Here is a 21093-nt window from a genome sequence, read left to right on the forward strand (position 1 = left end):
GAGATCCTGCAAGCCAGTGCTGCATCATCCTCCATGAGCAGAGGGCTTGGAGGATGAATATTGCAGACTGTATGGAGAGGAAAAGAGCAGAAAGGCCCAGGAGTCTCACCAGGAAAAGGAGAGGGAGATGCATGAGGGCATAATGGGGCTTCTCTGGCTGCAGACTCTTGTGGACCTACAATCCTGTGCTTGCCTCCATTTGCAGGCCATGGAGTACTACAAAGTACAGCACCTCCCTACAACCACCCTCCACATTCCACGTGGCATCAGGGGCCGCATCCCTATCCCTACCACTCTACACAGGGGGACATTAAGGGCAACGGCAGCTTCATATACACTAACCTGTGACAGCCACAGTTGATGTATGTGTAGCTAAAATGGACATGAATGTTCCTTCCTCTTATTTAACCTCTGTTCCATAAATTTATTAAGGTTTTAATGTATTTGCTTTTAAATTGCACAGAATTTCTTAAGGTGTTTTCATTAGTCAATAAAACTGTATTGTTTGGTAAATAGCTCATCTTTATTGATTCCCAACATATACTGCATAATGTCTGGCGGTAGTGAACGTACCCATTTACTTGTTGTTGTACACTGTGACACAACTTATAGGATCAGTGACAAACACAGTGTAATAATTATAAATGTACAGGAAGCACCACAACATTAATTGGTGCATTGTCAGTATTATATTCATAGATGTGCACCAAGCACTATGCAGTTCCTAACAGGTCTCCAAACTGTAGGGCCAGGTGAAGCACAATACACCACAATGCATTATTGTGGCTCGCTGTTAGTGTTCTTTCAAAACCTCCCTAAGCTGTATAGCTCCACGTTGAGCTGTTTTGATAGCCCGTGTGTCTGGCTGTTCAAACTCCTCCACCTCAGGGCAACTTTCCCCCCCTTTTCTTCACATGTATTATGCAGGACGCAGTAGGCAGCTATAACTGTTCTGATATTTTTGTTACTGAGATCCAGTCTAGTGGGTAAACAACATCAGCGAACCTTCAATCTACCAAAAGAACATCCAACTGTCATTCCGCTGAGCCGTTAGGCAAATCTTTCTTTGGTGCTGTTAAGGTGGTCAGCGTGCAGCTTCATGAGCTGGGGAGTAAGGGGTAGGCTAGGTCCCCCAGGATCACTATTGGCATTTCAACAACACCAATGTTAATCCATTGGCTGGAAAAGAAAGTACCTGCTTGCAACTTTCTGAACCGTCCTGTGTTCTTAAAGATGTGTGTGTCATGCACTTTCCCTGACTGGCCAACGCTGATGTTGGTGAAACATTCCTGGTGTTCTGACAGCGCTTGCATAACCATAGAAAAATAGCCCTTTCTGTTTGATGTACTATGTGGCAAGTGGTCTGGTGCCAGAATAGGGATATGCATGCCATCTATTGCTCCAGCACAGTTCGGGAACCCCATTGCTGCAAATCCATCCATTGTGTCCTGCACATTGTTGAGAGTCATGGTCCTGCATAGCAGGAGATGATTAATGGCCCTGCACCCTTGCATGACAGTTGCCCTACCAGTGGATTTTCCAACTCCCAAACAATTTTCCACTGACCGGTACCAATCTGGCATTGCAAGTTTCCAGAGTGCGATTGCCACTCCGCTGTCAGTGCAGCTCTCATTCTGGTGTCTGCACTGTAGGGCTGGGTAACCTCAGCACACAGATCTAGGAATGTGGCCTTGTACATCTGAAAGTTCTGCAGCCACTGCTCTTCATCCCAAGCCTCATTACGATGCGATCCCACCAGTCAGTATTTATTTCTTTGGCCCAGAAGCAGTGCTCCACCATTTGCAGCTGCTCTATAAATGCCACCATCAATCTGCCCTCCAGAAAATCATCATGTTCCCCATGGCTCTTGTTGTGGCTCTGCAGATACCGGAGGTTCATGTGTCCTGTGCTTGCAATGCTCATGACAATAGCCTCCATGCTTCTCTCAGAGATGATGGACCATGACAAGTCCTTTGTGGGTGGAATTTTCAAAATAAGTACGAAAATGATGTGATAGAGATGGCATTGGAGAAAGTTGCATGATGGGAACTTGACTCTGCAGTCTCATTCACCCCTTTTGCTACTTGTTTCTGCCCCACCACGCATTGCCAAAACTTCCCAAAAAACAGTGCGCTGGACAGTGGCGAGTTGCACACTGCGTTACCTGCATTGAAACAAGCACTCCTAGTGAGTACGTGCAGTGCCGATGCATGTGCACAAGTGATATGCTAACTGCTGCAGCTTTGTGCCAATGTAACTTGCATTAGCAAAGTTTGTAGTGTAGACCTGGCCTGAGACTGACGTTTCATGTTTGTTAGAGACTTTGCTTTGTGATTACACAGAAAGCCCTCGGTCATTTAAGGGACTTGGATCAAACAAATATGTTGTTCTTGTTTCCAATCCTCTTATTTGTGCTTTAGGTGTTTTGCTGGTACTAAAAACCATATTTGCAAAATGATACTGGATGTAAGTGCTCCTATTTGGACTTTTCACATCACGTTCCATTTACTACTTAAAACAAAACAAGTATTTCATAGCAGCCTTATTTAAACCTGGAAGAATAAATTGTCTTCAAAAATCCAGGAAGTGTTTCTTGGTGGTAATATAATTGACAGAAGGAATGTATTTTGGATTTGTAAGTGGTGTGATTTTTTTGTTGGTACTTTTATTGAAAGTTGCATGTTCTCAGCACATCTGAAAATCAGGCCATTTTATGATAGGATTACTAGGGGCATGTCTACACTGCACACTAAGCCAGGGTCTGTGGGACCTGGAGTTGTAGACTCAGTGTTTCTAAGCTCATGCTTGAGCATATGCACTGCATTGTAAACCTGGGTTTACAATTGCTAGACCTGGGTGTCTCAGCCATGCTAAACATCCATACTGCTCTATGCAGACATTCTGACCCAGGTCTGTGACTTGAGCTGTGTCCACACTGCAATACGACAGTGCTTGAACCCGAGGTGCAGTGGGACTTGGTCTCTGACTCTTTCCCTCCCCCCACCCCGCAGGCCAGGTCCTGAGTGGTTGCTAACCCGAGTCAAGCTGATCTGTGTGTAGATGGAAGATGGGCTTTGGCCTCAAACCTGAGTGAGAGCCCAGGCTCAGTGTGCAGTGTAGATATACACTTTGAAATTGCAATTTGATGTGTAGCTTTTCATTTCCAGTTCAAATCCAGCCCAAGTCATAAGTAATCAACATTTTTACCCTTTGATATCTCTATGGTGGCTTGTGTGAATTGAAATGGTGGCAGGTATCCACATTGCAACTAATCCTAATTGGCACTGTAGAGGGGCGGACTCACCCCTGCGGCGCCTCCTGCTGGTGTCTTCTGGGAATTAGCTCTTCCAGCATTGGAGCGCCCCCTGCAGGCCAGTGGTCCGCCTGTCCTCCAGCCCCCGTGTCCCTCCCGGACCCCGGTGCCCTTTTGTCTGGGGTGATGCCCCCTGGCAGCAACCCCTTAGTCTTAGGGTCTCCCCTCCCTGGGGGACCCCCACCCACTATCCCCACCTCGCCTCAGAATAAGGCCACTGCCAGTCACCAACTAGCCCCCGCTCCCTGGGGCAGACTGCAGTATAGGCCACTCATCACAGGCAAGGTTGAGTTTGGACCTGCTGCCTTGGCCTACCCCTGGGCTGCCCTCTGCAACCCCCAGTACCCCTTGGCCTCCTACTGGGCCACAGCCTGGAGTTATCCAGGCTGGAGCTCCCCAGCTCCTCAGCCTTTCCCCAGCCCTGCTCCACCCAGGTACTCTGTCTTAGCGCCCTGCAGCCAGGCCCTTCTCTCTCAGAGTGCAGAGACAGACTGCTGAGCTCCTGGCTAGGGTTACCATATTCAAACATTTAAAAAAGAGGACACTCCACGGGGCCCCGGTCCCGCCCCCGGCCCTGCCCCAACTCCACCCCTTCCCCACCCCCATTCCAACCCCTTTCCCAAAGTCCCTGCCCCAACTCTGCCCCCTCCTCTGAGCACCCTGCATTCCCCCTCCTCCCTCCCGCTCTGATCTTGGTTGGGGGTTGCTAAGTGCTTCCCTGCTCCCCACTCGCCCTGCAGCCCCTATGCCCCTGCCTGCCCTGCTCCTCCTCGCCCTGCAGCCTCTGCACCCCCACACCTGCCCTGCCCCTGCACCCCCCTGCCCCTGCAGCCTCTATGCCCCTGCCTGCCCTGCTCCTCCTTGCCCTGTAGCCTCTGCACCCCCCACCCCTGCAGCGTCTGTGCCCCCTGCTCCCCACTCGCCCTGCAGCCCCTGCACCCCCTCGCCCCTGCAGCCTCTGCGCCCCCTGCCTGCCCTGCCCCTGCAGCCTCTATGCCCCTGCCTGCCCTGCTCCTCCTCGCCCTGCAGCCTCTGCACCCCCCCGCCCCTGCAGCCTCTGTGCCCCCTGCTCCCCACTCGCCCTGCAGCCTCTGCGCCCCCTGCCTGCCCTGCCCCTGCAGCCTCTACACCCCCACGCCGCCTGCCCTGCTCCCCCCGCTCACCAGGCAGAGGGAGAGCTGCAGGCTCCAGGTGGACTCAAACACTGCCGCGCTGCTCTGTGGGGGAGGAGGGAGCGGGGGAGGGGGAGGGACTCTGGCTGCTAGAGGCCCTAGTGGCTGCGAGCGGCTTTCAATCAGGCCAGGCGTCCAATCAGCCGCGCTGCACTCTGCATGAGGGGAAGGGGGAAATCCCGGACATTTCTACTTGATTAGAAATCCCCCCCGGATGGCCATTTAAAGCTGAAAAACCCGGACATGTCCGGGGAAACCCGGACGGATGGTAACCCTACTCCTGGCTCCCAGCCTTTTTATACAGGCCAGCTGTGGCATGACTGGGGCATGGCCCAGCTGTGGCTACTTCCCCAATCAGCCCAGCTTTTAGAGCTGCAGCCCTCTCCAGGGCTGTTTTAAGCCCTTCCAGGCAGGAGCGGGGTAACCACCCTGCTACAGGCACCAATCTCATTGGACAGGCCAAGGACTGAATATATGCCCTGGAGAATTAATTCCCTGCTCATCCTTAAAGTGTGTGGGTTGATGCACAACCATGGGACAGCATTGTGGGAAACCTGATTGCTAGGGTTTGTGATGTGCTTACACTGTCTGTTGAGGACTTGGGCCAACCAGGAAAATTTTCATGAGCCTTCAATCTCACATACAAAGAGAATGAAAAAAGACTGGCATTTTAAAGGTGAAAGGGAACTAACAATTCAGTGCTCAGTAAATTGAGTAAACACGCATAGGGAAATATATAAGCAACACCAATCATTCATCATTGTTAATGAAGGAACCTTTTCACCAGGCGGGGGGGAGAGGGCAGAATTTTACGTGATTTAATAATGTAAAACAAATGCAGCTATGATTAGTAAGGTAGCTACACTTAAGCAGTTTTGAAACACACATCCCTGTTCTCATTATTACCATAGCCATAGTGAGCTAATAGGACTTCCAGCAATCACTGGTAACATGAAGCTAAGTTGCACTTGTAGGATGTTTGTGTAGAGAAATAACTGATGAGAAAATATGGAGAACTGGAAACAATTACAGGTCAAAGGAGATTTCCTTTTGAGGGACACCCTATGAAGCTTTGAAATGCTGTAATATTTAATTTAACAGTTTTGTGACTGAGTCCTTTCGCAGTCAGGTTAGACAGCCATACCACGTGTATACATTTAGGACACAGAAAACCTGGCTCAAATGTCCAGTATTTGGATGTTGGCACAGAATGGGGCTGCTAGGAAGTCAAAGGCATCTCCCTACAGTGTGCAATTCAAAAAAAAAAAAAAAAAAAAAGTAGACATCGCTCAATGCTCACTGGCTCAGTTGTAAGCCAAAGAAAATTTGCCTCATGAAATGGAAATTCTGAAGCAATTCAAATAATGCCAAAGGAGATTAAACAAAAACGACACTCTCCAAGATACATCAAAGATGGGATAAATACTCTACAGTAGTTAGAACACTCCAAGCCTACAGAATTTAATTAAATTTAGTGAGGTCATTGTTTCTAGGGAATTTGCAACCATTTGTGACTCATAATAATGTTAATTTGGAACTTACGTTTATTTTATTTCTAAAAATTTGGATTAAAAATTAATAAAAAGTTATATAAATTTGGTGCTTAATCACTGGGATATTAGTGGGTTTCATTAATGTTTACTATCTTTGCATCTTTTCCAGATTCTCATATAGTTTTAAAGGTAAAAGGCTGTTCAGTATGTTTAAACCTGATAGCTATGTTAATGTATGTATAGCAGTAATGAAATACTGGGTTATGGCTTAAAAATGAATAGGTTATAGACTATTGGAGGGCCAGCATCAGTTTGAAAAAAAAATCAAGTTATAACAGATTATTTATACTAGCTCTCTGACAACAGAGTTAGTCTTGAATTCACACAGCTTACTTTATTAAAGGGGACATATGAAAGTAAAAGTCCCTTCCAGTTATGTGCATGCATTCTGGCAAGAGGGTTTAAGGCGTAGTGTCAAGAAATTAAAGGCCACAGTTTTGGCCTCTTTTTTTTTTTAAGGTTTTTTAAAGGCTTTACAGAAATTAGAATATACTTTGCAAAATCTACTGGATTTTTATATTCTAATCTGAAGAAGCAAAGAAAATAAAAGTATTTTGTCTGTTTCCTTTTATGTCATATAATTCCCCCCCCCCCCCCCATGGCTTAATGCTGAACTATGACATTTTTTTGCCACATGTACACTGCAAACCTTTAAAAATATTCATTCAGATTATTAGATCTGCTACAATCTTACTTAGTTGTGTTTCCTTTTTGTGAATATTCTAGTGAATGAGTTTTATTAGCAAGAAACTTGCCTCAAACAGCAAATATTAATCAGATCTTGCAGAATATTTCTAGCAAAAATTTTTTGAAATCAAAATTTTAAGTACTTGAAATGGACATCTGCTAAAGATTTACTCCATCCAATCATGCAGTATAAATATATCATGTGACCTATTGTCCATGCAAAGAAGCTCAAATTTTGAACACTCAAGTAACTAATCAGAAATTGAATTGACAGAAAAATATTGACTAAAGCATCAATTAATTGAAAAGCACGAGACACAATTTAGTATTTGAAATATTCACCCTGCTTTATTTAAAATATTGAAAAACACAGTGCTTTTCCAATGTTTCACCACAGAGTAAATCACTGTGTTTTTGCAAAAGTAGGCAATAAAAGTTGAGAAACAAAAATAAAACATTGAAGAAGTTACATCTGCTCAGTGCCCATTTCCTAATTAATTCAGAATTATTGATTTTGTTTTTTCAGGATTGAAGTGGATCTAGGAACGAATGGATGACTAAGTATTCATATGAAGAGGAAAGCCATAAAAGTTTGTTGACAATTTTACAACAATATGCATTATAAATATTACTGGTAGCATCAGAAATATATATTTTCTTTAAAAGCACATTAAGTGAAATAATTAATGTTCTGAACTTCATGTTCCTGTTGTCTGTCAGACAAGGTTCTGTTGACAAATAATTTATATGGGGTTTAATGATACACTTTCTGATACTTTAAAAAAAACGAAGTTTTCAAAAGAAAACAGAAAATTAAGTGAAAGTATTCAGGTGGAAATGCTTATTTTTATTTGAAAAGTATGCTTTGGGATAAATTCTGTACTGGCTTAAGTCCCATGCAATTCCATTGACGTCAGATGGGTTGAATGGCATGAGATTCCGGGGTGTTTCTTCTTGACGTGCACAACGTTGAAGTAATTGTTAAATGGAGGATATCTTCCATTACAGATGCTAGTTATGCAGCTTAATGCATTGTTGGATGAATGCAATGATGAGTTGGATGGATGCCAAACTGATAAGTGCAGTATGAGAAACTGAATAGAATAGGATATCTTAGTTAGATACTTGGTGCTTTTTGATCTTTCTCTGGAGTATCGTCTTTTAAAAGTAGGGTGGGTGTTTCTGCAGCATCAATTTCCCGTGGTTATAAGGAAACAGTCACTGGTGGTCCTCAGTAATTCACTGTCCTTAATTTGCATGCTTTATAAAATGATTAATTTCAGTATGTTTTGAATTCTGTCTCTGTCCTCTGAGGTAATGGCTACTAATGCTTAGACTTTAGCTGTGATACTACTTTAACCAGTGTCCCTTCAAGGCTGCTTAAAGGAAACTGTCTTTGCTTCCCTGTTTGCATAGAGTAAATACATTGTAATGGCAAATACAGTTGGCAGTACCATAATTTGGAGTGCAGCCACTCATTTAAGAAGAGCATTTTGAAAGATCTAATGATTACCGTCAGCTGGTGTAAAACAGATTTAAGCAAAGCTTTCCTCCTCATTCTCATGCATTCCAATTACAGAAACAAAACTAAGTTTTTCCTGGAAGTGCAATACCTGTTGGAAACAAGAGTTTTCATTCTATGCATTGTCCCAAAGTGGTTCACCATGGCAACGAGACCAGTCTCTCCTGAGGTCATTCGGATAAGGATGCTAATTTATTTAGATAGACAAGGTGGGTGAGTAATAAGCCTTCCATGAGGCCCGAGCACGGAAGGAGTCGAAGTACACCCCGCTGGCCGAGACCCTGAGAGCCCAGGACTATGAGGTCCAGATACATGCCCTAATTGTGGGAGCCCTGGGCGCGTGGGACCCCCACAACGAGCCGGTTCTGAGAGCGTGCGGAGTCGGTTGACGCTTCGCCCGGCTCATGAGACAGCTTATGGTGTCCAACATCATCAGGTGGTCCAGAGACATTTATACGGAACACATCACAGGACACCGCCAATACCACACTGAGTAACTGAGACCACCGACCAGGGAAATAACCCACTTCCTTCCCTGACGAACCAAGGGACACACCCCACCCATGTACTCATTCGCTACACCGATACTGACTTGGACTCCTTATACATTCCATGGGTGGCGTACCCGAGCCCACTTATCCACTGACACTTGAAAAACTCTTGCACCCCAATCTGGGTCTATGCCGGTTATGTGATATGTATGTATCTTTTCACCCTTGCAACCGACACCTGTAATCCCTCATAACCCAAGCCTGACCCCAGATGTACAGTACCTTCCCTCTTAACTTGTGTATATTTAATTTTAAACATTCACTTTAATAAAATTCTTAAATCTGTTCTTTTACTGGCACAAATTCGGTTGGTGAGAGAGACAAGCTTTCACGCTACACAGAACTCTTCTTCAGGTCTGGGAAAGGTATGCAGAGTGTGAAGTGGCCACTTCACCTTGAATGGTCGCTTAGAATGCCCATTAAGTACTTAGGCTACATTATATGTTCCATCTTGTATTTAGCTGTGACACTGAGTACCTTTCCCTGACCTGAAGAAGAGTTCTGTGTAGCTTGAAAGCTCAACTCTCTCACCAAATGAAGTTGCTCCAATAAAAGATATTACCTCATCCACCTTGTCTCTCTAGTATCCTGTGTCTGACACTGCTATAACAACACTGCATATTTACTTAGATGGTATTTTGATCGTAACAACTACAGAATGGCTCAAAAGCTTCATGTTTTGGCAATAATCCACTTGAAGTTTTTAGTAGGCACAGAAAAGTCCGTTCTAATTTCTTCTCTGTTGAGACTTTCTAGTAATTACAGTGGATTTTAAGGTTCTCATCCTAAACATTTCATGATTCAAGAGATTATTATTAGTTCTTGAGTACTCCTTGGTCCCATTATGCTCGGTATTGTGCAGACCTGGGCCAGCAGGTGATGTGTTCTCCCACCATTATCTAAAGAAAACTAAAAAGGCTTGTGAGATCTCTCTCAGCTCAACTTCCTGACTTTTCTATGACTCTTCTCTGATACCAGTGTCTGTTGGATGGAAGGAAACCCACACAGCTGGGGAACCAGTGGTTGCATGTTACAAATCTCTTGGCTAATTCAGATGTAGAGGAGGGAAAAACTAATGCTATTAAACTGCACTTCTTGGTAGACTTATATATTCCTGAAATGCAGCAAACAGATGTCTTAAAGACAGACTAGAGAGCCTCTTTTGATTGCCAAGAGAGCTAGCAAAGACCCTTTTATTTATATGTAAACAAGCTGGAAAGCTATCAATGTGTTACAGATGAAACAGGATACTTACCCACCTATTTTGCCAGGTCTGTTCAGACAACAGTGCTGCAGTGTCTCTTACCATACAAAGAGAGGAAGAACAAGGTCAGACTAGATCAGGGATCGGCAACCTTTGGCACGTGGCCCACCAGGGTAAGCACCCTGGTGGGTTGGGCTGGTTTGTTTACCTGCCGTGTCCGCAGGTTCGGCCGATCGTGGCTCCCACTGGCCGTGGTTCGCCACTCCAAGCCAATAGAGCTGTGAGAAGCCACGGCCAGCACATCCCTCGGCCTGCGCCGCTTCCCACAGCCCTCATTGGTCTGGAGCTGCGAACCGTGGCCAGTGGGAGCCGCGATTGGCCACACCTGTGGATGTGGCAGGTAAACAAACTGGCCCGTGTGCCAAAGGTTGCCGATCCCTGGACTAGATTATCATGATGGGCATTAGAATTAGGATGTCAGGACAGAAAATCTAATTGCTCATCACATCCCAGAGACAGAGAAAGTTATGGCCAAAATTCTGAGAGGGAGAAGGGCCACCTTATGCTTTTGGTGCAGGAGTCTCCTGTGGTGAACTCAAGAAATGACTTGCCACCATTTACCGTCATAAAACTGAAATGTTCCTAAGTTTCTTGGATAAAAGTGCAGTGGGGAGATGCATTTTCATCCTCCTGGTGGTGTCTCCAATTCCTTTTCCTATTTTCCTCTTTCTGGTTCTCTGCAAAGTGTTAGCAAAGGTAATGAAGAACTGCAGAGTATGGTGATGTCTAGGTGCGTCCAAGTCATAGTTTTTCTCTCTCATACAATTCAGGTTACACTTCCCAGTAGTCTTGGGGAAGTTGATAACTGATTTAGATATATATGGATGAGGGACGAAGACAGTGAATTATGATTATTGCATGTTTTCTGTCTGGCAACCTATGCAAAATGAAGGATTCTACAACCAGACTGCTAAACTTCTGCTTTCAGATTAGAAAAATGCAATGACTAAATCATACAATTGTTTTCACACAGACTTTGTTGTATGGACAAATTCAGTGCCTGGGAGTAAAAATTCTCTTTCTGGAGCTAAGATTGGTTCTGGACAATTTAAGCAACAAAGAGGCAGGTGGTACTTTTACTGCCACTATTAAAATCTAAGGGTGCAATTCTGGCTCCATTGAGATCAGTGGGGCTCGGATTTCATCTTAAGCCTCTAGTTTGGCTTCTTTTTTCCCCTACAGGGAAAGCCATCAGACAGTTTAAAGGCCACTTAAGACCAAATATGACTTCTCTTTGGAACATTAATATTCTGGTATATAATTAGCATCATAGACAACTTCTCTTGCATCATCAGGGATTTGTTTGTTACATTGGTATGCTTTAGCCCTATATTGGTCTGTCTGGAAGTCTGACTGGCTCTCCTTAAAGCCCAGTGAAGAAAAATCCTTAGGAGTGTAAATTTCTTCTGTCTGGGAGAATCAATGTTCAAGATAACAGTAATTGTACATAGCTTTGTGTAGTCACAAATAAGTAATCTGGAAGTTATAATATTTAGGGAAATAATCTTCCTCACTTATTTCATGAATATAGCCATTGTATTTTTGCATAGGAGAAGGGAATTTTCCATCTCTCTCTTAATTTCCCTTATAAAGAGGATGGCTTCAGCAAGGTTAAGTCTACATCAGAAACATACTCCATAATCCTTTAACAGATGTCTCCTTAAGGATTTGAACATGGACGTCAGAGTTTTAAAACTTAATTCTTTTTAACTTTTAGCTTGTGGAGAAAAGACACAAACCAAAATGAATAAGCACAATATGACCTGTGACAAACAATATTTAATATGCAGATTTATGTATCAAAATTCTTATATGATCCCCATCACTGTGGTATCTGAGTATCTCCAAAAGTTGTAATGAAAGGTACTATATAAAGCCAACTCAATTCTATTACGCAGTTGACCACTTAAAGTCTGGTTGTCCACAAAACACACACAATCTCTAAAACTAACGAAACTATAAGATAAAGAATTTTTTTTCAGTGATCAGTTGTCAAAAATGCATTTGAGTTTTGCTGAGATGTCCCTGTAAGGTTCACATTTTCATACTGTGTGTTCATTGAATTTAGAGCACATCCTCTTACCAGGATTCCAGTACCAGTGTGATGGGGTGTTTGATTACTGTCACACACTGATCTCCCTGCATCCACAATCACTTTTCCTAGAAAGGAAGTGACTGCTCTGAATAGACTCTGTCATCTTTAACTTCATCCATTGGAATATAACTATGACTAGAATATTAAAAGGATAAAGTATATGAATCTCAGGAGTGTATTCTAGTGCTGGGCATCAATCCACTATCCTTTTTTAGTTGTGTTCCTTGCAGTTTACATCATGCTAAAGCAAAGAGACTAGTTTGATGTTTTCTTTGTCATAATTCATTAGGAATATAAAAATCCAGGATAAAACAGCTAAAGAAATGAGCACGTAAATTGAATGACAGTCAGATTCAGGGCATACTGAGACCATGAACTCCTATAAATTTCTGTTGGTGCGCAGTGTTTATTAGGATTAGTCCATTAAAGGTCAAACATTTGATATTTTAAAACTGCTGCTCTTTATTTAAAAATATTTATAATGCACAGTTAACATTCAGTTTGTCAACCATGATCAGATATTGAATAGCTGCTGGAGCACAACCATAGGCATATGGCTCATTAGCTTTACCTTGTGATATACACTTTATACAGGGGAACCCATGAGGATGAGGGGGAACTGAATTTTCCAAATCTGATCCTCAGTAAAGAGTAGAGCAGTAGAGATTTTCTTTCTTATTCTATGTCAAGGGTAGGTTATCTGTTGTATCTTCTGCTGCAGCCTCCTTCTTTTGGGCTGCTGGAATAGTGTATGCTCTGACAGATGCACATCCAGAATAGTGCCACTTCTCTGTGCTCAATCATCATTGGATTCAGCTTTGAGCCAGCTCAGGTTGGATGTGGGCAGGGTGGATTTGGAACTGATCCTGATTGCTGAAAAATTGCTGGGGGCGGGTCCAAAAATGTTGTACTCCAAGTTGTAAAGACATTTAAGATGTCTGCAATGAGCCCTTTCTGCTTCACACACTTTCATTGCATTTGAACTGACTCCATTTCCCCTTGACATTGTAAAATTAATGAATGCTTTCTGGGAAGATTTCAGCCTTCCTATTAGCCTTTGTGACTAACAGCAGTATAAACCTATTCTATACCACTTTTTCAGTTTCTGCTCTGTAGTTGCTTTCATAGCCTAAATGGTTTCTTGTTTATGGGTCTTGGTTTTGGCTCTGCTCCATTCAGTTTGCAACTATTTTGGTGTGTTTACTCAGTGCTCCTCAGCAGCTGGCCGAGGGCGGGATTCCAAAGTATACATACTTAGATACACACAAGAACAGTTCATCAAAGCCTAGGCCTGGAGTCTTATTTGGTAGCTGGTTGGTGAACTGACCTCTTTTAGACCAGGTGGAGTTACAATGATGTGATTTGACTCTTTCTGTTGGGGAGCTCCCAAACAGAGTTGTAGCTATTGTATTCAAAATAGTCACATCTTAGAAACAAATATATCCAATATATTTGTTGAAAGGCTATTTCATAAATGTGTCTATGCTGTACTAGATATCTGTGGTCGTTCTGGACAAAACTTCAGGAGGCAGTGGGTGGAGATTGGCACTAAGATAAGTTGATTTTTCCCTAGTTAAATGTTGGCCTGCTGAGAAAAATACAACCCCTGCTTAATAAAAGCTGTTCATCTGAGAGGTACATAACTGCCCAGGGGAATTGCTTCAGAATCGGGAGCAGCCTCTTGGCTGAGTAGCCCAAAAAAATTATGTGGGCCAGCATCTATAAAGAGTTCCTTTCAATTGGGAAAGGCCCTGTGGTATTTTTGGTGCATAGACTTTGTAGTAGTTCTTAAATTTAACTTGCATTTACCAAAAGTTACTTTGGAAGAGGAAGAATTGAGAATCACGGAAACCTACAGGAACTTGAATATTGTTTTGAATGAAAGCTGCAGAAAAGAAAAAAAAAGATATGGTCACATTTTACAATAGGAACTTTCAAAAAAAGGTACTAATTTAGATTTAATGTAGAATTGGCAGAATGACCAAAATATTGATTACTGATTAACATTTGATAACTTTTTAATAATATATATGCTGCCGAAATACAAAATGTCACTGTAAAATAAATATAGCTTTTTTTTTGTCAGGGTCATTGCTCCATGAAAAACAATTGTTAATGGTAATGAGTCCTGGATGAGCAAAGTTTTAGTATCTGTCTCTTCACACCTGCACACTCATTAATAATACCCTGGTGCTTAAACTGTTTTTAAAAGTTTATAGGTGTGTTCTTAGTATCATAGGCTATACAGGTAGCGATGTCTATAGTTAAGGTTGACTGCCACTTCCCATTCCAAGACTCTGTTTTCAGTTTCTTATAACTTTCTCAAACTTAAACCATTCTGGCTGGTGTCTGCCCCAAACGGAGGTGTTTGGAGAAAGTTTTACCTAAAATGGTTCAACTACTTCTGAGAATGAGATTAGGAAAAAATAGTATTTCGCTTTCCTGGGAGGTAGATAGCATAAACTTGAACCGAGAAAAGAACATGACCCACTTTAACTGCCTCTGGTTCAACTCCTGGGCCTTGTGGAGGTACCTGAGTTTCTTATGGTTGGTGAAGACCTATACCTGGGGTGACGAGCTCCCTCAAGATGTTGATGCCATTCTTCAAATGCAGTTTTTATGGTGAGCAGCTCTTTATTCAGTAGTTCATAGCTTATCTTGGCAGGGACAAGCTTTCGAGAAGGGTGCAGAACTGATTGGGGTATGAATTGCTGCAAGAGTCCTGCCCCTAGGGCCACATTGGATGCATCTGCTTCCACTATAGATGGACGAGTCGGGTTAGGGTGTGCCAGAATCAGGGCCATAGTGAAGGAGGCCTTTTCTGGTCAAAAGCAAGTTGGGCTTGGGCAACCAACCAAATAGCATGGCTTTGCAGAGGAGTGAAGTCAGGGGAGTTATTAATTAGGAGAAGTTTGCAATGAATCTCCTATAAAAATTTACAAAGCCCAGGAAGTATTGAAATTCCCGGAGGGTTCAAGGTGCTGTGCACTTGCAGATGGCTTCCACCTTCTGCAGATCCTTATGGATTCCCACAAGATGTTGTACCCCAAAAATTCAATGGTGGCCTAGTTCAAGGTTTACTTTTCCAATCTGATGTACAACCCATGCTTCTGTAGTCTTTCCAGGACTGATCAGACATGGTGGTAGTGCTGCTCTGCATTCTTGAAAAATACTAGTTTGTTGTTGAGGTAGATAATCATGTACTGGTCCAGGGTATCCCTGAAGACATCATTTATGAAATGTTGAAATGTTGCAGGGGCATTGGTTAAACCAAATGGCATCACCAAGTATTTGTTGTACCAATATCAGTACGAAAAGCTGTTTTCCATTCATCCACAGGATTTATGTGCACTAGATTGTATGCCTCCCAAAGATCTAGTTTCATGAAGATCCTGGAAGTCCTCAGGTGGTCCAGCAATTCTGAAATAAGGGCAAAGGGTACCGGTTACAAATAGTCACTTGGTTCAATGTGCAGTAGTCTATGTAGACGCATAGTGACCCATTCTTCTTCACAAAGAGGATTGGTGTCCCCATTGGACAGATAGATTACTGAATGAAGACCTTAGCAAGGTTTTCCTGGATATATCCACGTAGCACCTCCAGCTCTGGTTCAGATATAAAGTATATCCATTCATAGGGCGTCTTTGTCCTGAGCTGTAGATCTATTGGGCAGTTGTAATCTGGTGTGAGGGTAATGAGTCTGCATTTTTCTTTTCGAACACATCCAGTTAGTTGCGGTACTTGTCAGGGAAGGCTGAGGTTCTGGCCTGGAGCCACTCCTTTCTGGCTAGCCCCCGGTTCCCATATTTCCACTTCTGAGGGTCTCCTCTCATCCTGGGGCCCCTGGTACCCTGTGGGTTGGTTGCTTCATTGGAGACATGCTTTCTGGCAGTACTGGCAGGATAAGCTAATGCTCCTCTGCCACAAGGAGATACACGGATCATGCCGCTCTAACTGAGGTATGCCAAGAATTATCAGGAAGAATGGGGAGTGGATCACATTGAAGCATATTGTTTTTCGGTTCCTTTCCATTACAGCCTCTAAGGTGATGGTCTCTTGAGTCACCGGTCCTGACGATAAAGGTGAGCCATCTTTATCTCCACCAGGTACAGTGTGGGTTTCATCTGGAAAGGGATCTGGAGAGTTTTGGCTACTGCAGAGCCCCAGAGTCTCTCATTGCTAGTTGGGGGATCTGCTGTGCCTGCCCCAAGACCTACAACTGCAGTAGCAACTGGAAATGCGGAAAGACACCATGTTTCCTAGGTCGGGTTCTACTTGGGGTGGGGGTGGGGGTAGTTTTGGAGCATCGTGCTTTGGTGGTGCCCAGGATGTACCCCCTTTACTGGGTCTGGTCTGGTTTATTTCCCATGTTCTTCTGAGCTGGGTAGGAGGCAAGGGTGTGTCCAGGTCCTACCCAGTAAAAACATGGGTTCAGTTGTTGCTGACTCTTTCTTTTCTCTGTGGTCAGAGGTCTGCAATCCAGGTTGATCTGCATGGCTCTTGGTGTGGAGGATGGGCGTGGGGGTGTCGGTCACCCCTCCTTTCTTCCATCCATTCATGCAGCCAAAAGTCAATGCGCAGGGTGAGGTCAATAAAGTCATCTAGGTGGGTGGGGTTTTCGATGTGGGCTAGCTTGCTTTTTACCTTGTTATTGAGCCCGCACCAGAATTGGTAAAGTTGGGCTGCCTTATTCCATCAGAAATGGGTGGTGTAGGAGGTGGCTGGCCCTTGTTTCTGGCAAAGCTTCCAGATGGCAGCCTTTGCAGAGAGGATGCAATGCAGGTAATCAAAGATGATCTCAAAGACTTGCTTTCTGCAGCTCCCATTGACTGGGAACGGCGAATGTACCAAAATGTCTTGTGGCCCGCCAGCGCATTACTCTGATGGGCCGTGTGTTGAAGGTTGCCGACCCCTGGACTAGTTGCTCACACAGGGTCTGTGCTTCGAGTGCGCACTGTGTACCGTGGGTCTGTAGAGTGAGATTCTTCACCTGCACACAGGTGACTTGGTCCTGTGGCTCCTGGGCCCTCAGGGAGCTGCTGGTTAGAGGGCGGCCCACTCCTGCCATTATCTGTGGGAGGAGTGGGATAGATTGCAGGTGGAAGGGGGGCAAAGGTGGTTAGAGCAAACTGTCACGACCGGGATATGGGCAGTCAGACCTAGTGTTTGGAGCAGAAGATGTGAATCAGGCCGAGTCAGGTATCAGGAGGTCAGGGTCCAAGACAGGCCAATGGGCAAACCGAGAGTCAGGAGGCAGGCAGGATCAGGAGATCAGGGTCGGGTGTCAGGTTACAGACAGCAATTGAATAGTGAAGTCAAGGACAAAGCCCAGGGTTGGAAGCTGGAATCTATCACAAGTAGGGTCTGGAGCAGAGACCGGCATGTAGTCTGTTGTTGCTCAGAGAGCTCCCCTTCCTGGCTTCCTGGTTTAAGTACTACGACCGTACAATCAGTGGACTCTGAGGGGCCACCACTCAGGTCATGCTGGGTGGTACTTCCTGCCAAGCCCAGCCTCACAGGGTCCTCCCATGAACTCCTAATCTAAGCCTTTTATGGCAATGCGGAGGTGTCAGTGGCCCATGGTCCCAGGTTCCCGCCCTGAAGTTTCTTACACGTGAAAGGGCACGTTCTTTTCTGAGAGGCTGTTGCCTTATATTGATCTGCCAGTTGTTTGTTTCAGTTCAGTTTGATGCTAGGCCACTGCAGTCCTGATTGCTGCAGTCAGCTGTGATGGACATCTAGGCATTACTAGAATGTAAACAAAAGCTTTAACACTCAAACTTTACATGTAAAAATGCAGTGGAGATCTTCATGGAGTATAAATTTATATATATATTTGCAGTATTAGTATTGCTAAACCTTACACTCAAAAATAATGATTGGTTTAAAAATTATTGTATCAACAAATAATTGCCATTATTTTTTATCTGCCTGCTCATTTTTCCACTTTTAGAAGGAAGACACTAACCCCAAATACAATGTTTCCTGTACTAGACTCTACGACACTTAAGACTACATGGGTTTGGAGGAGTGCTTTTTAAAGAGTAGATTACATAGAAAATGTCCCTCTTGAGATTAGGAAATAGGAAGACTGCACTGGTTCTACTAAAATGAAAATTAATTTAGATGTGTGAGTAATCTTATTGACTGTAATAATTTAAGTGGAACTGAGCTGGTGTTTGCTGAACTACTGTTTAGAGATTTACATAATGATTGAGATATAGAAGTGTGAGACAGCATGACAGTTTATTTTATTGCAGTGTGTAAATGAATGTATGGCCATAATTATGTGAACTCTGCAAAAAGCAAAGATTATCATTTGATATGAAAAAAGTAGTAAACAGAGCGTATGTATAATCTTGGCTATTAATGCACAAGAAGCCAAACCTTTTCTTTGTTTCAGCTTGATCTTTCAGTGGTTTCTGACTTAATTAGTTGATGCTTGTAAAGCTCTCAGAAGTTGAAAAGTGGCGTATATCTCAGTGTTAATACAGTAACTCCTCACTTAAAGTTGTCCTGGTTAACATTGTTTCATTGTTACGTTGCTGATCAATTAGAGAACATGCTAGTTTAAAGTTGTGCAATGCTCCCTTATAACGTTGTTTGGTAGCTACCTGCTTTGTCCACTGCTTGCAGAAAGAGCAGCCCGTTGGAGCTAGCTGGTGGGGGCTTGGAACCAGGGTGGACCAGCAGCCCCCCTATCAGCTCCCCGCTCCCCTAAGTTCTCTGTGCAGCAGCCGCCCAGGAGGCTATCAAATGCCGGCAGTTCAGCTGTCCCACCCCCCACTGCCATGTGCTGCTCCTGCCCTCTGCCTTGGAGCTGCTCCCAGGAGCCTCCTGCTTGCTGTGCGGGGGGGGGGGGGAATGAGGGAGGCTAATATCAGGGTATCCCCCTCCCCCTGCTCCTGCCCCCCACTTACCCCATCTCCATAGAGTGGGGGGGGACACAACAGGGCTCAGGATGGAGGGAGCTTGCTAGCAGCAGCTGCTGTCTATTTAAAAAGGCAATGTACTTAGAGTTCGGTCAGCGTACTTAAAGGGGCAGTGCGCATCTCTCTTTCTCTCACCCACAGGGTGTGTGTCTCTGTCTGTCTGCCATGCTGTCTCCGCTTCTTCCATTTGTGCTGCCTTGTAGCGTGTGAGGCTACATTAACAACAATGTGTTAACCCTTGAGGGCTCAGCCAAGGGCTTGTTCATCATTTAGCACTAAGGCATTCCCTGGGAAATATCCCACCCTCTTCCACCCTCTGACTCCACCACCACAACAAAGCTTCACAATCATGATTGCTGTGTACAGTATTAAATTGTTTGTTTAAAACTTATACTGTGGGTGTATATATATAATATAGTCTATTGTCTGGTGAAAAAAAATTTCCCTGGAACCTAACCCCCCCATTTACATTAAATCTTATGGAGAAATTGGATTCGCTTAACATCGTTTCCCTTAAAGTCGCATTTTTCAGGAACAGAACTACAACGTTAAGCGAGGAGTTACTGTAGTGTGACTTTTACAAAGTAAAAATGAAATGTTTACTAGTAGTTCTGTGGGTAAGTAGCATGCACCCCAGGAGCAGATGTGGTGGTCTTGACACCTATGGGTACATCCACACTGTGATAAAAGACACACAGAACGGTTGCGGCTGGCTCAGATCAGCTGACCCGTGAGGCTGGAGGTTCTAAGAGCCCAGGTTCCAGCCCAAGCGAGAAAGTCTACAATGCAATTTTTAGCCCCATAGTCCAAACCCTGCGAGCCTGAGTCAGCTGACCCAGACTCTAAGATTTGGTGCCGCAGGCTTCTTATTGCAGTGTAGATGTACTGTATGTGTTTAAACATCATGCAAAACAATCATTAACTGGGCTAAAGTGCTAATTACTAATTTTATTTACTACAGTTATAGCCTATGGTACCTGCCCTGAAGTAGAGGTAAGGTTGGGAGGGTTGCTGAATATTAAGGGGTTTGTGATGGGTGAAGATTCAGACCTTAATTTATTCAAACCAGTTCACTCCTCTCTAGTTTTTCTACATTAGTTGGTCAAGTGTGTTTCCTCTGCAGGATGGAAACTGGAGGATCAGAAGCATAGAAATAGTGCAAAAAAAATTGTGTTTGTTCTTTCAGGTTCAAACAAGACCTTAGGCTGTTACTTTGTTCTGAATCTTAATCTGCCATTGCTCTCTCCCCGAAACCAACTGTTTGTGCTGGTGTGGCTATTTAGCATTGTGATGGGGTATACAAACCCCACGCTGGAGAGCAAGGGGTTAAGGAACAGCTCTTGGCTCAGTCAGCTCCACCGAGTCACACCTGCCAAGCCTGTAAAAATTGGAGGCGGGGCTTCAAAAATGAAGCAGAGCAGCTCAGAGGCATGCAGATAGTGGAAGGGAGCAGTTGGCTTCTCTGATCAGGAAGTGCTGCCCAGGAGCTCATTGCATAAGACCTGACAATGCAGACTTGCACAAACGTACAAAGGATAGGCAGGTGACTGAATGTGCAGGTCAGAGACTTGGTTGAAGATTACTAGGTGAAGCTAAAGGAGACTAGGTAGGAAGTGGTCCGGGGGTGGCTGTTTAGCACTCCACGGTTCAGAGTGTAGCAGCCTAACATTGGGCTGTGCTCTGGGGCCAGGTGGAGAGGGTGGGCCTCGGCTCCCCTATCCATTCCAAGAGGACGTTGCAACAACAGGACCCTTTGGGGGAGAACCCAGCTGGAAAAGACCTTGACTGTTCAACGGTCCAGACTTCAAAGTCCCTGTGCTAAAGGACTAGAAACCCTGGCGGAGGGTGCTGAGGGAAAGGACTGTGTTTTTCAATAGCAAGATGACCTGCCACCCCACCCTCTGACCACTTTGTGACACAGTTGGTGGTTGCTCACCTTCTACAGGCACCTGTGCCTAAATGAAAAAGATTACCTCAGGATATTGGCTACATCCAAAATAAAGT

At 44.2% G+C, this 21093-nt stretch overlaps 1 protein-coding gene across 1 annotated transcript in view; it reads left to right on the forward strand.

Moving 5' to 3' along the window:
• Window positions 1-7250: 7250 nt before the first annotated feature.
• Window positions 7251-21093, forward strand: part of KLF12 (KLF transcription factor 12) — a 240301-nt gene continuing 226458 nt past the window's right edge. The window contains exon 1 of the mRNA XM_065418059.1: window positions 7251-7315. Coding sequence (XP_065274131.1) covers window positions 7295-7315 — 21 coding nt within the window. The 5' untranslated portion in view covers window positions 7251-7294. The remainder of the gene's footprint in view (window positions 7316-21093) is intronic.

Source organism: Emys orbicularis, chromosome 1 (assembly GCF_028017835.1).
Source record: "Emys orbicularis isolate rEmyOrb1 chromosome 1, rEmyOrb1.hap1, whole genome shotgun sequence".
Taxonomy (NCBI): Eukaryota; Metazoa; Chordata; order Testudines; family Emydidae; genus Emys; species Emys orbicularis.